The sequence below is a fragment of the Canis lupus genome, chromosome 25, assembly GCF_048164855.1.
Source record: "Canis lupus baileyi chromosome 25, mCanLup2.hap1, whole genome shotgun sequence".
NCBI lineage: Eukaryota > Metazoa > Chordata > Mammalia > Carnivora > Canidae > Canis > Canis lupus.
In genome coordinates, this window is record NC_132862.1 from 2,142,276 (window position 1) to 2,157,500 (window position 15,225).

The window sequence follows — 15,225 nt, forward strand, 5'->3', positions numbered from 1 at the left end:
ACATTTCCTTCAGATTACCATGGTTGTACTTAATTATGAGACAGGAGGAGTATTTTAAGAGGTATTGATTTAAATTGTGTCAAATGAAGAGAGAAAAAGGGTGTCCTTTTCCTTCCCAGATATAATTAGTTTGTTTTTTAGTCACTAGAAGTTTAAAAAAAAAAAATGCAGGTCCTATACTAGAAATTTCTATTACTAATAGGTAACTAACTAAATGCTTCAATATCCTGCTTGGGCTATCTTAAGGATCACTGCATGACACAAATCACTCAAACTGTCATTAGAGTTAGATTTAATCCTCATAGCCCCGAATGTATTAACAGCTCAATCTCCTTTTCCTACTAAATCTCTAGTGTGTCTGGACAGAAAAACATCTCTGGGCAATGTTAAAAAGCAGAAGCACTAAATGTTTACTGTCATTTTCCTGAGAGATTCCCTATTACAAATGACATCCCAATGAGAAACGTTTCCAAACTCTCTTAAAATTATCAAAAACACCATTAACTTCCTTAAAAACCATATAATGCCTTTAACACTAAAATGATTAACACAACTTTTCTATTTCCTTTGATCTGGTAAGATTATTTTGAAAGAGCAAAGCCCTAAGAGCGGAGACAAAGCTGCGAATGAATGAATGAATGAACGAGAGCTTTTATTAAAGACTTGGTGTGGTGGGTTTCTTCCATTATTTTCCACCTAAGTTACCTCCCTGAGTTACTGGAGCCTGTTGAACTTGCCTGAGGAAAATGAGACTTGCTAGATGTTGAATATTAACTGTTACACCGTGCTTTTTTGGGTAGATATTATGAAATACTTTGAAATAGCTAGTGACCCAACCAAAAACATATTGATAAACATAAGATTGGTTAGCTCCCACCCCTCAAACTCCCCACCTTATTTTCTTTCTTTTACCTCTTCGTTGAGGCTCAGGGCACTGAGCAAAGAATCCAGGTCCTCAAACTCAGCGTAACCAAAACCTTTCAACCTCTCTGGATTGCTGGGTTCACGTGGTAAACGCACTGCACTGATCTGAAGGAGTAAAGAAACATTCCCAATTAAGTGTTCTTGTCCATCTGTCTTTTTCCCCCCTAACCAGTGCATATGCAGTGAATTTCTCTAAAGAACACACAAGAGGGATCCCTAGGTGCCGCAGCGGTTTGGCACCTGCCTTTGGCCTAGGGCGCGATCCTGGAGACCCAGAATCGAATCCCACATCCGGTTCCCGGTGCATGGAGCCAGCTTCTCCCTCTGCCTGTGTCTCTGCCTCTCTCTCTCTGTGACTATCATAAAAAAAAAAAAAAAAAAAAAAAAAAAAATAGAACACACAAGAACTGGGGTGCCTGGGTGGCTCAGAGTAAGTGTCTGACTCTTATTCTCTGCTCAGGTCTTGATCTCAGGGTCTTGAGTTCAAGCCCCACAGTGGGCTCCATGCTGGGTCTGGAGCCTATTTAAAATAACAACAACAAAAAACTCAAACCACAAGAACCTGATTGTCTCCAGAAGAGAAAGCAGTGCAAAGAGATAGAAGAAAGACTTCACTCTATGCCATTAAACCTTCCCGATCTGATTATGAATTTAACCCTTAAAAATATCCCCCCCCCCAAAAAAAAAAACCCAAACATGAGTTCAGGGTAGTCTCTGAGTCCCTGACTTTTGCCTCATTTTACAAGTCTAGTTTTTAGATATTTTTCAATAAAGAGCAACTGCCCATTCCACAGTTTATCTCTTTACGCTTATATTGTACTTGGTTTTAATATGTATATTTCTATCTCAGAAATTTGACTCCATTTTTGCCATAGTTTTCTAAATAGTGTATTTTTTTTGGAGACCTTACCTGAGAAATGTTAGTTAATTCATATATTAACCAATTTTTTACTGAATCAAACACTGTATTGTAAAATCCCCACAAACCCTACCTCCTGTTAATTCTAAGATAGCAAACTATTGCATTTTTACTCTTAAAGTACAGGAAAAATTTATACTAACCTGATTTTGAGGTTACCTTGTGTTTTCTAATTGTAGGTTTGCAGGATTCCCTCTTTTCAATTTTCATAAAACTTTCCGTGGCACTAATTTGTATTTGTTATTTACAACAAGGTACATACTACTCTTCATTTCCAAATATTTTAAACTATTTTTGGCCAGCTTTTTGAGGGCTTCCACATGTTTTCTTACCCATTTACTTCATTTCTTTGGTATTTTGCATGTATTCAAATTATATTCTTCTACATCACTGATTTGATAATTTATTCTGACTCCCAACATACAGATTTTGTTATAGCCTCTTTAAATTCTAGTTTAAGAAAAAAAAATCTAATTTAACGCAACTCTTGAAGATAGCAGGAAAAGGAACAAAATATAAAAGGTAGAAGTAGCTCCAAAAGGAACAAAATATAAAAGGTAGAAGTAGCTCCAAATACAGTTCTAGAGCATTAACAGTGAAAAGCTCTGAATAGGCCAGAGGTTACTTAACACTCTATAGAAGAGGCCAAGAAAGTGAAATAAAAAACAGGTCAGCCTTCTAATTGTACTACCTATTTGTACAGAGAGGAAGATTTATAGGTGGCAGTCAAAAATATAATCACACTGTGGGGGTGCCTGGCTGGCTCAGTCAGTAGAGCATGAGACTTTATTTTTTAAGATTTTCCTTATTTTAGGGGATCCCTGGGTGGCTCAGCAGTTGAGCACCTGCCTTCAGCCGAGGGTGTGACCCGGGGTCCTGGAATTGAGTTCCATGTAGGGCTCCCTGCACGGAGCTTGCTTTTCTGCCTCTCTCTGGGTCTCTCATGAATAAATAAATAATATCTTAAAAAAAAAAAGATTTTACTTATTTTAGAAAGAGAGAGAATGAACACATGAGCCAGGGCAGAGGGGAGAGAATTCTCAAGCAGACTTCCCGCTGAGTGTGGAGCCTGAGGCAGGGCTCAATCCTACGACCCAGCTGAAACCAAGTTGGATGCTCAACCAACTGAACCAACCTAGGCCCCTGAGCATGCGAATCTTGATCTCAGGGCTGGGAGTTCAAGCCACATTTGGTGCAGAGATTACTTAAAAATAAAATCTTAAATCATACCAGAAAATCCAGCCATAAAAGCTAGTAGCCCATGCAGAGAACAGGATCTCAGAAGGGAGTCAATAAACAAAGTAAAAGTGGAGGAGAGAGTAGATCTTTAGAGGAAATGCACTTTTTAAAAGAAAAAGTAAAGTCTATCCCCAGCACGGGGCTTGAACTCACCACCCTGAGATCAAGAGTCACATGCTCTACAGACCGAGCCAGCTAGGCGCTCCAAGGAAATGTATTTTTTAATGCGTTGCCATTGGCAAAGACCCTGGAGAAAAACTCGAGAACTGGAAATTGTGACTCATTCTGATTTTTGAAATCCTAAATATCTTTTTTTTTTTTTTTTTTAAGATTTATTTATTTACTCATAAGATACACGCACAGAGAGAGGCAGAGAGAGAAGCAGGCTCCATGCAGGGAGCCTGATGTGAGACTCAACTCCAGGACTCCGGGATCGCACCCTGAGATAAAGGCAGACGCTCAACCAACTAAGCCACTCAGGCGCCCCACCTTTCTTTCTTTTTTTAAAAAGATTTTCTTTTTTTAAGTAATCTCTATAACCAATGCAGGGCTTGAACTTACAATCTTGAGATCAAGAGTCATATGGTCTACTGACTGAGCCAGCCAGGGGTCCTAAGTATTTTTATTTTTATTTTATTTTATTTTATTTTTTTTAAAGATTTTATTTTATTTATTTATGATAGTCACAGAGAGAGAGAGAGAGAGGCAGAGACACAGGCAGAGGGAGAAGCAGGCTCCATGCACCGGGAGCCTGACGTGGGATTCGATCCCGCGTCTCCAGGATCGCGCCCTGGGCCAAAGGCAGGCGCCAAACCGCTGCGCCACCCAGGGATCCCCCTAAGTATTTTTAAATCAAAGTCTGAAAAAAAGAGCTTCTCCTAAGCACTTGTATATTCACTTTTCAATCATTCTGAAATCTTCTAGATCAGCATTCCAAACATCCTCCCTTAAGCTTTTTAAGCATGCCTATAAACACTGTGAATTGTACTATATGTGGCATCAAGCTCACAGAAACTTATTTTTTTTTAAAGATTTTATTTCTTTATCTGACATGGAAAAAGAGAACATGTGAGCTCATGTGCACAAAAGCAAGGGGAACGACAGGCAGAGGGAGGAGAAGCAGGCTCCCCACTGAGCAAGGAGCCCAACATGGAGCTCAATCCAGGACCCTGGGATCACGACCTGAGCCGAAGAAAGATGCATAACTGACTGAGCCACCCAGGCGCCAAGAACCTTTAATAATTTTAGCACATTCTTGCTAATGTAAATTATGTATCTTCTCAGTTAAAGGTATTCATATATAAAACTAAGAAGTAATTTTGATATAAGCCTGAGTGTCATTAACAGAATGACTGAGTTCAGAGAAACTTTGAATCTTACAACATAACTGGTCTATTTTTTTAAAGTAATCTGTATACCCAATGTGGGGCTCAGATTCATGACCTGAGATCAAGAGTAGGCTCCACTGACTGAGCCAGCCAGGTGCTCCTGGGTATATCACTTTGAAGATTCTTAATGAGAAGAGGTGTAGGTTTTTGAGAGATTTTTTTCTGCATCACTAAGGCTCAAGACTATCTGACTGGTGTGGGATGAGAACATTCTCAGAGTGCCTAAACACCACTTCATCAATTATATACCCATTTCTTCCAAGTCTAGAGACAGCCTCAGAACCTTTCCCAGCTTAGAAATTCAGACTGTCACTACCAATATGCTAGTCTCCATATGCAGTTACTTCCTTAAACCTTTACACTTACATTTAATCCTCTAAAGAATTCCTTAATGGAATCTTCTGTGACATCATAGGGCAGGTTCCCTAGAAAAGCAGTATAGGGTGGCGATTTTGGAAGACGGCTCCGGTCGATATTGGGTTCCCGAGCAGCCCGTGGAGCAGTGGGCAGGATGGAACGGTCAATTGGAGGTGCCCTATACACGTCATCGTCATTACTGTGCCAAGTGGTTGAAACTAGGATAGAAAAGTAAACAGAAGAAATTAGAGAAAATTTCCCTTACTGCTGTTGTATGATGAGGACCCATGGTAAATGCCAAGGATTAAATAAGCTACATAGAGAAAGTGCTTCTGAAATGTCAGAACCAGGTTAACAATGCAACCAGTATTCACTATCTCTTGGTTTCTAAGTATTTTGAGGCCTTTGAAGGCCTAGGCTTTTGTTGACAATATTATTGTAACTCTTTTTCCTTATGCAGCAAAGAAAAAGAAACAACTATTAATGGAATGTTACTATGAGCCAGGTATTATATATTCATTATATCCCATCTTATCTTTTTAATAATCCTGTGAGGTTGTTTCATTTCTACAGAAAAGGAAACTCAGATGTCAGGGAGATTCAATAACTTGATCAAGTTTACAAAGATGGCAGAGCAGGAGATGATAATCCTAGTACAGGCAGAACTCAAACCCGGGTCCCTCTCAGTCCAGATGTATTTAAACACTGCTGACAACTCTCATATTCCTAACTTTTTGGGTGGACAAAGTGTTTTCTTTGTGGTTTATCCTCCTCTTAAAAATGAAACAAAACACAACTCAATTCCATCCCGTTCCTCAGATCATTTTGTTTACCCCTGACTTCATAAAAATAGCTCCCAGAAGAAATTATTTCTTGGTTCTGAAATATAAACAGCTTGCAGATCACATTGTGATATCAGGACGTCATAGAATTTTAGTAGTCTAGTCTTCAACTTTGCAAATAAAATAATACTACCCTGAGAAAAATCTGTTCAGCCCCTAGTCATAAACTCTTAAAAGCCTAAACCTTAAATTCTATACATAAAACTTATGGTTCTACAAAATGAGTAGGTTCTTTTCAGAATACAAGTGTGAACTATTACTATGGAATGGGTTTGGCCTTGAAAAGAATGAAAACTCCAAGCACTGTGGGAAATAAAAAAAAAAAATTACCATCTCCTTCCAGGTCGTCTGTTTCATCAGCCCAGCTGACTGGTTTGGGGACATAGGTGCTTCCTCCCCCAGTCCCTCCATCCTCAGCCAGAAAGTCTGTTAGGGAGATAGTTTTCCCCTTCTTATTCTTCTTTTTTGCTGTTTTAAAAAAGCAAAAAGAAAGATCGTTTATCATTTCCTTGGGTATTTAAAGAGTGGTACAGTGCACTACTGTTAAAGCAACATGAAGAGCCACCAAAAGACAAGACGGCATACTATACAGATATAAATGAGGACAAAGCACGATACACTGGCATATGGCAAGAAAACTCAGTGAAAACTGCCAAAATGAATTTGCTTATGTATGAAGGGTCTAGAAAGTTTCAGCATTAAGACAGGTGGGATCAACCTTTTATTTCTACTATATTCACTCACATATCATTGGAAAATTTTAATTTAGTAACTACTTGTGTTTATGACAGGCGACTAGGGATCCCTGGATGGCTCAGCGGTTCAGCGTCTGCCTTCGGCCCAGGGCATGATCCCCGAGTTCTGGGATCGAGTCCCACATCGGGCTCCCTGCATGGAGCCTGCTTCTCCCTCTGCCTGTGTCTCTGCCTCTCTCTCTCTCTCATGAATAAATAAAATCTTAAAAAAAAAAAGACAAAAAAAAAAAAAAAAAAAAAAAGACAGGTAACTACATTCACTGCTCCTGATATACAAAGAACTAAAACAAAGCTCCTACCCCTAAGAACATACTCATTTTGGCATTTATATGGATTGTTTGATACTTGTAAAATGACCACATGAGGTAGGAATCATTACTATCAATTTACAAAAAAGAAAACTAACCCTCAGAGAGGTTAAATGACTATCCTACAGATACAGAGATATTAGATAGCAGAGCTAGAATTAAACCCAGGGTTTTGGATACCAAATCTAGACCTCTTCCCACAGGAGCCTCAGCCTCTAAGAGCTTGCTATTAGTTCTATGGAAGGAGGGGCAGGGGTTACCATAACCATGGTAAAGTGTATTACTCACTGTCATTTGAAAGTGTTCACAATGTAAGACTCTACAGAGCTGGACTTCTCTGCCTGCTGGGAAAAAAAAATTCCTCACCTACCCTAACACTACACAGATGAGACAGGGTACTAAGGGGAAAGCATAAGTAACCCCTAAGAACTAACACATTCAAATGTTTTCTGTGGTTATGAAATCTTTACAATTTCCAAGTGGCTCTTTTTAGTGGACTGATCTCAGGACTGATTGATCTCTTTAACTATCTCTCAGGACTTTTTCTGAGATGGCACCAGTCAGCAGCTACTGCAGAAGAGCCAAAAGGACTGAAATCCTAAAATTGGCTCCTGAAAGCAGCCCCTACATGATAAGAAAAAAGCAAGCAGCTTTGTTCTAACAAAGACCAGTTTTGTGGCTTTTATAATCATGAGTTCCTCCTCCATGTTCCAATTCTCATCTCATTTTCAATCCAAGAAGACTAAGAATTTGTAACATGATGCAACCATTTGTTTAACCAAAGGATGCTCTCTCATCTGGCACCTTTCTTTTAAAAAATCCAACTTTCAGGGAGCTCCTGGGTGGCTCAGTTGGTTAAGTGGCTGACTCTTGGTTTCTGCTCAGGTCGTGATCTCAAGGTGTGATCTCAAGGTGGTGGGATAGAGCCTGAGGCTTGGGTCTTTGTGTTCTGCAGTCAGCAAGGATTCTTTCCCTCTGTCCCCACCTCAACAAACAAACAAACAAACAAACAAACAAACCCACCCAACTTTCAGGAAATAAATGTGACCTGCTTGCTATGAATGTTATGAACAGACTTCTGGACATACTAAGAACCTGAGGCATTATGGTCTCAATGTGCCAACCAGATGAACTCGGCTGCAATAATACTGAGGGAAAATAGTGTTGGATGTAGTTTCCATGATTCTTCCAAGTGACTTAATACCAATCCTGCTTTAAAAGCATCATTTCTGGGCAGCCTGGGTGGCTCAGCGGTTTAGCGCCACCTTCAGCCCAGGGTGTGATCCTGGAGACCCGGGATCGGATCCAGTCCCTGCATGGAGCCTGCTTCTCCCTCTGCCTGTGTCTCTGCCTCTCTCTCTCTGGGTCTCTCTCATGAATAAATAAAATCTTTAAAAAAAAATTAAAAAAATAAAAGCATCATTTCTGATTAACCAAATTATATTTTGGATCTATTCTATGCTATGAAAGAAAGCAGTTATCCAGAGTTTGGGTCCTGTAGCCATGAATTTTGCACACCTGGTTTATATGCAAAGGCCTGGGAAAAATTTATTAAGCAAATGTGAACAAGATATAAAGCCTGCCTCTGAAGTAGAATGTTCACATTGTACAGGCTTATTTTCATCCTTTCCACATCCTCTAATTCAAAAAGTGTTGGGGACTAATATGATCCTAGAAAGCCTTACTCTCTTGGGCTTAACCTAGTACCATCAGCTAATACCCAATTATTGATCTGCCTGGTCACTGGGGAAATAAATATAAAACTGGTGGTCAGTCCATGAGGTCAAGTTCAACATAAAAACAATAATAATTTATTAAAGCACCCCTGTCCCCCTTGTTCTATATACATATCTAATATCAAAACAGCAGAATCTAGAATTAACCTGTCTTTGGTCTGACTTTGGCTTCTACCAACTTTCTAGATCAGGGTTTCTCAACTTTTATCTCTTGATTTTTTTTAACCCCCTCTCCCCAACTCTTGACCAACAAATCCCCCTTTCCTTTTATGTTATTGAGAATTTCAAAATAATAAACACCGTAACTTAAAAAAAAAAAATTAGAGCACTGTTTGGTTCAGAGTATCTTTTTAAACCATACATCTCCCTCTTCTGATTCTGTTGCTGTCCCCTCCAAAAACTTCTGGCTGAGAAATCACTGGATGATGGGCAGTCTTCATTTAAAGACAAGATAAAATTCTTTCACAGGATCTGTAACTTATGTTCATTTAAATCTAGCAGCAGCACTGACTTAGTACAAATATAAACAGATTTAAAGGAACTAACCAGCCCTTAGAAAGTAAAATCAGTAAACTAAAGTGGGTGCTAGTGTTTTTTCCATTCTATTTCACTCCAATAACTGAGAAACGATGATGTTATCTAAATCCTCCATGCCCTTAGCTCCTCCAATATCTATCTAGGCCCATTACATGCTTAGGATTTCAAGTCTTCTCTGGATAATCACTTGCCATGTGATCAAACTGGTCCAACTCTTAATTTCTTTAAATCTGATGTGAACTGGTGAAAAAGTTAAACCAACTACCTCATGTAAGAAACAGTAAGTGTCTCAATTATTTAAGGCCAGACCCACACAGACTAAGGGAAAACACACACACCTTAGAAATTTTACTAAATCCTGTCTGCTGACTTAATCATGACTGCAATTTACTGAACAAGTACCAGGTACTTCTGAAGCTCTTTATATACTTGTACAGGTTAAATAAAAGACCTTAAAAGATAGCATTAAAAACCTTTCAGTCTAGCAGACAAAACGTCTGAGTCCTTAATAAACAGGGTTTCCTACAACAGATATAAAAATAAATACAGGGCACCTCGGGTGGCTCAGAGGTTTAGCGCCGTCTTCAGCCCAGGGCCTGATCCTGGAGACCTGGGATGGAGCCCGCTTCTCCCTGCCTGTGACTCTGCCTCTCTCTATGAATAAATAAATAATATCTTAAAACAAAACAACTAACCAGCTTAACTCTTATTTAGAATTTCTCAACTTCTGCACCACTGGGTAATTCTAGGCTGGGTAATTCTTTGTTGTGGGGGGCTGTCCAGTGCATTGTAGGATGTTTAACAGCATCTCCAGCCTCTGCTCATCAGAGGCTAGTATCAAAAACCCCACCCTGCTGTCACAACCAAAAATGCCTTCAGACACTGTAAATGACTCCTCGACGGGTGAGACAAAATTGTCTCCTGGTTGAGAAACACTGGTTTAAGTGGTGGCTTCACATCAATAAATAAAGGACAAACAAAAGGAGATGCTAGCCCTGTATAAAACACACTACTAGAAGTGACTGCAATACTGAGTCTTCAGGATTATCAGGCTGCTGTATGTAAAATATAGGATTCCTTTAGTTTTCTCAGAATGTTTTCCTTTTACCACTGCATTGTATTAGCAACAAAGGCAGCAAATGTCAGATACTGAAGTGACAAAGTCTATTGACTGGCTGCTAGATCTTAATTTCAAAAGGACATCTTAAAGCACTATAAGCAATAAAGCTTATTTGTTGTACAACGCAGCTGTACTTCTCCATCTTTAGCTATTATTTCTTATTTAGGAAGAATTCACAAAGTCCGAACATTCATGTGAGGCTCTGTCAAAACTTACATTCCTTAATTTTAGATCTTGTCAGACTAAATCCCACTTATTTTATAGGGTTATCAATTCTTCTGAATGTTAGTATCTACAGGCTAAGAAGTCAGAAAATGTCATAAAAATGACTTGTCTTGTATGGACAAGATTACAGCAGCGTTATTCATAATAGGAAAAAAACGGGAAACAACTCAAATTCCCATCAAACAATGAATGAATAAGTTAAATGTAAATATTCATACAACAGATTTTACAATAAAAAAGAATGAGTACCCATACATCCCACAATGTTATAAACCCTGAAAATATGCTAAATGAAAAAAGCTAGTAACAAAAGTCTCCACGTTGTATGATTTCATTTTTATGTTTAGAATAGATAAATACAAAAAAAAAAAAAAAAAAGAATAGGTAAATACAAATAAACAGATTGGGGGCTGGTGGTGGAAGAAATGACTTCTAATACGGCAAGGCATTTCTTTCTGGAAAGTGAATCTTGCCAAATCTTGCAGAATTAAAAACGAATAATGATCAACAAATGTTCCCTTAAAGAAACAATACCGTATAAATGCAAATCAGTCCACCTATACTAGAGTGCCTAGAACTAAATTAATTATGCTGCTGTTTAAAGCCAAGCCATGAGGTTTCATACAATGTAATATCATAATGTCCACAGGCCTCACCTTACTGCACTACAGTTGAGCACAGTAGAGAATAAAAACCAAGTAAGAGTAAGCTGCACCACCTTGACCTCACCAATTCAGTTACATGACTCAACTTCTTCATACTGACAGTGGGAGGAAAATGCCATACTGCCCTCCCCTTACCTTTCCACACTCAATATGGTTGTTGATGTAAAAACACAAATTGACTTTGGTGTGTGCACTTAAGTATACACACATATAATTAATTAGAAATATGCACTTAATTTTTAAAAAACAATACTCCGAGGTTAATTCTTTCCCCCATCTTCATAAAAAGTGAATACATTCTAAGATGCTATGAGACTAGTATGAACAAAGTGGTAGGATATACTGTCAAGCCATACACATATGGTATGTAAATTTGAACTTAAAAAGCTGTTTAAAAAAGATATATATATATTTTAAAGACTTTATTTTTATTTTAGAGAGTGTGTGCACGAGTCAGTGAGTAGGGAGGGGAGTGGAGAGGGAGAGGATCTCAAGCTGACTCAGTGCTCTCATGACCCTGAGATCAAGACCTGAGCAGAAATCAAGAGTCAGATGCTTTAACCAAGCCACCCAGGCACCCCTAAAAGTATACATATATATATTTTTAAGAACTACATAGAAACACTATGTTTTACTTTGACACTCTCCTTGTATCTGCATTTAAATTTTCATACAGTTTAGTTTTGGCTTTCTGAATCTGGGTATCCTACTCCCAGAATAACATATGGTAGAGAATGGAATTAAAAAATAGTAATATAGGTAGCCCTTGCCTTTTTTTTTTTTTTAAGTATTTATTTATTCATGAGACACAGAGAGAGACAGAGAGAGAGAGGCGCAGAGACACAGGCAGAGAGAGAAGCAGGCTCCATGCAGGGAAGGGAACCCGATGCGGGACGGATCCCCAGCCCTTGCTTTTCAAAAGGCTGCATTATGCCATTTTGCTTTTATGAAAGACTTACATCATTACCTGTTTTCCCTAACTGAAAGAAACCTAGAGAGAATCTTTGCTCTTACCAAAACAAAAAACAGCATCAGGTGTTTGTTTTGCTATTAAGCCATAATGCAGGCAGCACACACTTTCAACAGTGTGCCACATTCAAGCTCATTCCCCCAGAATTATACTCAACATCAAACTACCAAAACTTTGAACTGTCTGTGAACATCTGTGCTTTATCTTGTTAGCAAGATACACCCCAAGGTACCAGGAATGCTCCAAAAAATTTCCCTAAAAACTAATGGTCATCGCTTCTTTGCTTTATGCCATTCCAGTTTACAAAATGCTCTACCCCTGGAGAGCAGGGGAAACCTGTATGTGAACAGCATATAATGAAACTATGTTACTCTTTAAGGAAAAGCACTGTATGTAAACAACTATTCTATCCCTGTGAAAATAATTAAACAAGATGACATTTTCAAGTGCTATACAAGTGAAAGGCCTTCTGTCTTCTGTGCATACAACCACTATTTCCAATTTGAAAGCATTTGTCTCAAGTAAGGAGAGCAGTTCAATAGTCCGTTTTGGGACACTTTTGGTTCTTGAAAATCGAAGGGTCAACTGGATACTGGTATTGCTGCAAAGAATTTTTTGGTCTCATTTACAAGGGGCCTGTGAAGTTCTATCATATCAAGGGTATTTTCACTGAGAAAATATAAGACATATTTTCAACAAGACATTGAGCATCATCAAGAAGTATATTGAAAATACACCAAGAATTTTAGTCTCATTAACATGGCTGTATCTGGTAATATTGGCCGCTCAACAAAACCAATGAGACTGGAAAGGATGCAAAGTGGGAAAAGTCTGATAAATACCAAATTCCCCAAGGGCAGACTGTCAGATGTAACCTCGTACTCAAGATACTGTTTCTTACACATACTACAAAGCTAAGAAGATTTATGGAACCCAAGTAAAGAGATGAGGGGCTCAAAAAGGGGGTAAACGTGGAAGAACAGAAGTGGACACCAAGCAAATCCCTTTAGTCTAGATTTCGCTCAGTTCTGTAAAATGCAGGGCACAGACTGCCAACGTGTCTTCCACCCCTAAAAAAGCCACGTTTTAGTGAAAAACGAATTATGGGCTTTTCACTAAATTATGGCACCAAGCCGTCAAGATGGCAAATCCAGGCCAAATAAGTACTCTAATTCAGATAAAGTTTTTGGGTAGATCCCCAAAATACGATCACATGGAAGCCAACTTTGTAATTTCCAAGTTGATAATGGAGGACAGTCAGGAGTCTCCAAGATTTTGACCTTGCTCTGCTACCTGCAGCCATGTGACCTTGAACAATTTAATCTTTCTCTGCTGGAGATACCACCATCTGCCCACGTTATCTAACAGAGGATCAAATGAGAACATACATACACAAGAGTGCCTGGTCAACTGTCAGGTGCTACACAAATGAAAAGTATTATAATATTCAAGCGCACCTCAATTCCCTCAACATTTTCCAAAAACATACCTAATTCTTAGTGTCCTAGGTTGACAAAGAAAATCAATTAAAAAAAATTATTTATTCATGAGAGAGAGAGAAAGGGGCAGAGACACACGCAGAGGGAGGAGCAGGCTCCATGCAGGGACCCCGATGTGGGACTCGATCCAGCAACCCGGGGTCACGCCCTGGGGCCAAAGGTGACGCTCAACCACTGAGCCACCCGGGGAATCCCCAGAAAATCCATTTCTAATGAGAAATGAGTATCTTAGGGATAGCAAGCAATGTTTTGCAGAACCCATGATCATGCCAGAGAAATAAATTATCATCCCCCAAACTAAAGCGAATGCTGAAAATATTCCCAAACCCATCGCCAAGTCCTTGAGAAATGCAGACTTGCAGGACACTGACTGATACTCCCTACTCCAAAGTCCTCTAAAATAAACAAACAAAAAAACAAAACAAAAAAACCCCAACTGTATCCACTAATATTTTAAAAGCACTCCCCAGTAGTTACAAAAAAAAAAAAAAAGAAAAAAGAAAGAAAAGAGAAAGAAAAGCTGACTTCTACTATCGGACCTATCAAAATATACCAAAAATGGAAGCTGTCAAGGGATCTGATCTTGTTCACCCCCCCCTTTTTGTGTGTGTGTGTGTGTGTGTGTGTGTGTGGTCCCTCCCCGGCACCTAGAACATGCCTGGCTTGCTTTCTGATCAGTAAAGGCGTACTGATTAAGGAAGAGGGAAAAAGAAAAAGAAAAAGAAAAAAAAAAAGGCCTCGAGACCATCTGGGTCTCCATCCTCGCTCGCGCTGCTCCGACACGTGGGCGCACCGCACCGGGCTCCCCACCCCCACCCCCGCGACGTCCACCCTCGGGGAGCAGCGGGCAGCGGGCCGCACCGGGCGACAGGAGCGCAGCGAGCGCAAGGGCAGGCGGGAGGCAGAGCAAGGCCCGCGCCCCCGCCGCGCCCCCGGCCCCGCCGCGCCCCCGCCGCGCCCCAGGCCCGCGCCCCTCGCCCGGCCTACCGCGCACGCGCGCCGCGCCCTCCCCGCCGCGTTCTAACCGCCCCCCCGCCCCCACCCCACCCCCACCCCGCCCGCCGCGGCCTCGCGCCTCGCACACGTCGCCCGCCGTGCGCCCGCCCGCGCGCCAACCGCCCACGAGGAGGCCCCCGCCTCCCGCAGAGCCTCCTCCCCGCGCCCCGTCGCTCGGGCCCAAGCCGGAGGCCGGCGTTCCTCCCCGCTCCAACCTCGCGCTGACGGGGTGAAAAGGGTGTGAGGGGGAGGGGAAGGACGCCGTCCCCTCCCCCCCGACATCCCGAGGCGATAACCTCACGTGGCCGAGCCGCCAGCCCGCCGCAGCCCCGCAGTCCGAAGGAGAGCGCTGCCGCCCGCCCCCCGATTCCGGGGAGCCCGCGGATCAGGCTCGGAGGGCGGCGAACGAGCCTGGTCCTCGGCCGCGCTCGGCCGCTCACTCACCTGAGGCCGCCATGTTGGGAGAGGGAGAGAGAACGCAAAGGACCCGGATGAGGCGATCACGTGATTATAGCGGGAGCGTCGGGCTAGGAGAGGCGAAGCTGGGAGGGGGAGGGGGCGGGGCGGCGCCGCTCTGGGTTCGTAAAGCAGCGCGAGGAGGCGGCGCGGCGTCCGACGGGAAGGCCTGCGCGACATGTGGCCAAAGGGGTGGGGCCTGGGCTGTCGCGAAGTCCCTCTCGCTTTACGCAGGGCTCCGCGCGGGCGAGGGGGCGGGTCCCAGGCCCGGCGGACTTCCGGGCGGTGG

At 41.5% G+C, this 15,225-nt stretch overlaps 1 protein-coding gene across 4 annotated transcripts in view; it reads right to left on the minus strand.

Annotated features, from left to right (window-relative positions):
• EIF4B (eukaryotic translation initiation factor 4B) overlaps positions 1 to 15,137 on the minus strand; it is a 32,540-nt gene extending 17,403 nt beyond the window's left edge. For 2 of the 4 annotated variants that reach the window (XM_072797808.1, XM_072797807.1), the window contains exons 1-4: positions 14,925 to 15,137; positions 6,000 to 6,137; positions 4,837 to 5,045; positions 913 to 1,029 (exon numbers count right to left, since the gene is read on the minus strand). In XM_072797808.1, the coding sequence (XP_072653909.1) occupies positions 913 to 1,029; positions 4,837 to 5,045; positions 6,000 to 6,137; positions 14,925 to 14,937 (477 nt within the window). In that variant the 5' untranslated portion in view covers positions 14,938 to 15,137. The remainder of the gene's footprint in view (positions 1 to 912; positions 1,030 to 4,836; positions 5,046 to 5,999; positions 6,138 to 14,924) is intronic. The other 2 variants (XM_072797810.1, XM_072797809.1) reach the window with 1 other exon arrangement.
• Between the last annotated feature and the right edge of the window lie 88 nt (positions 15,138 to 15,225).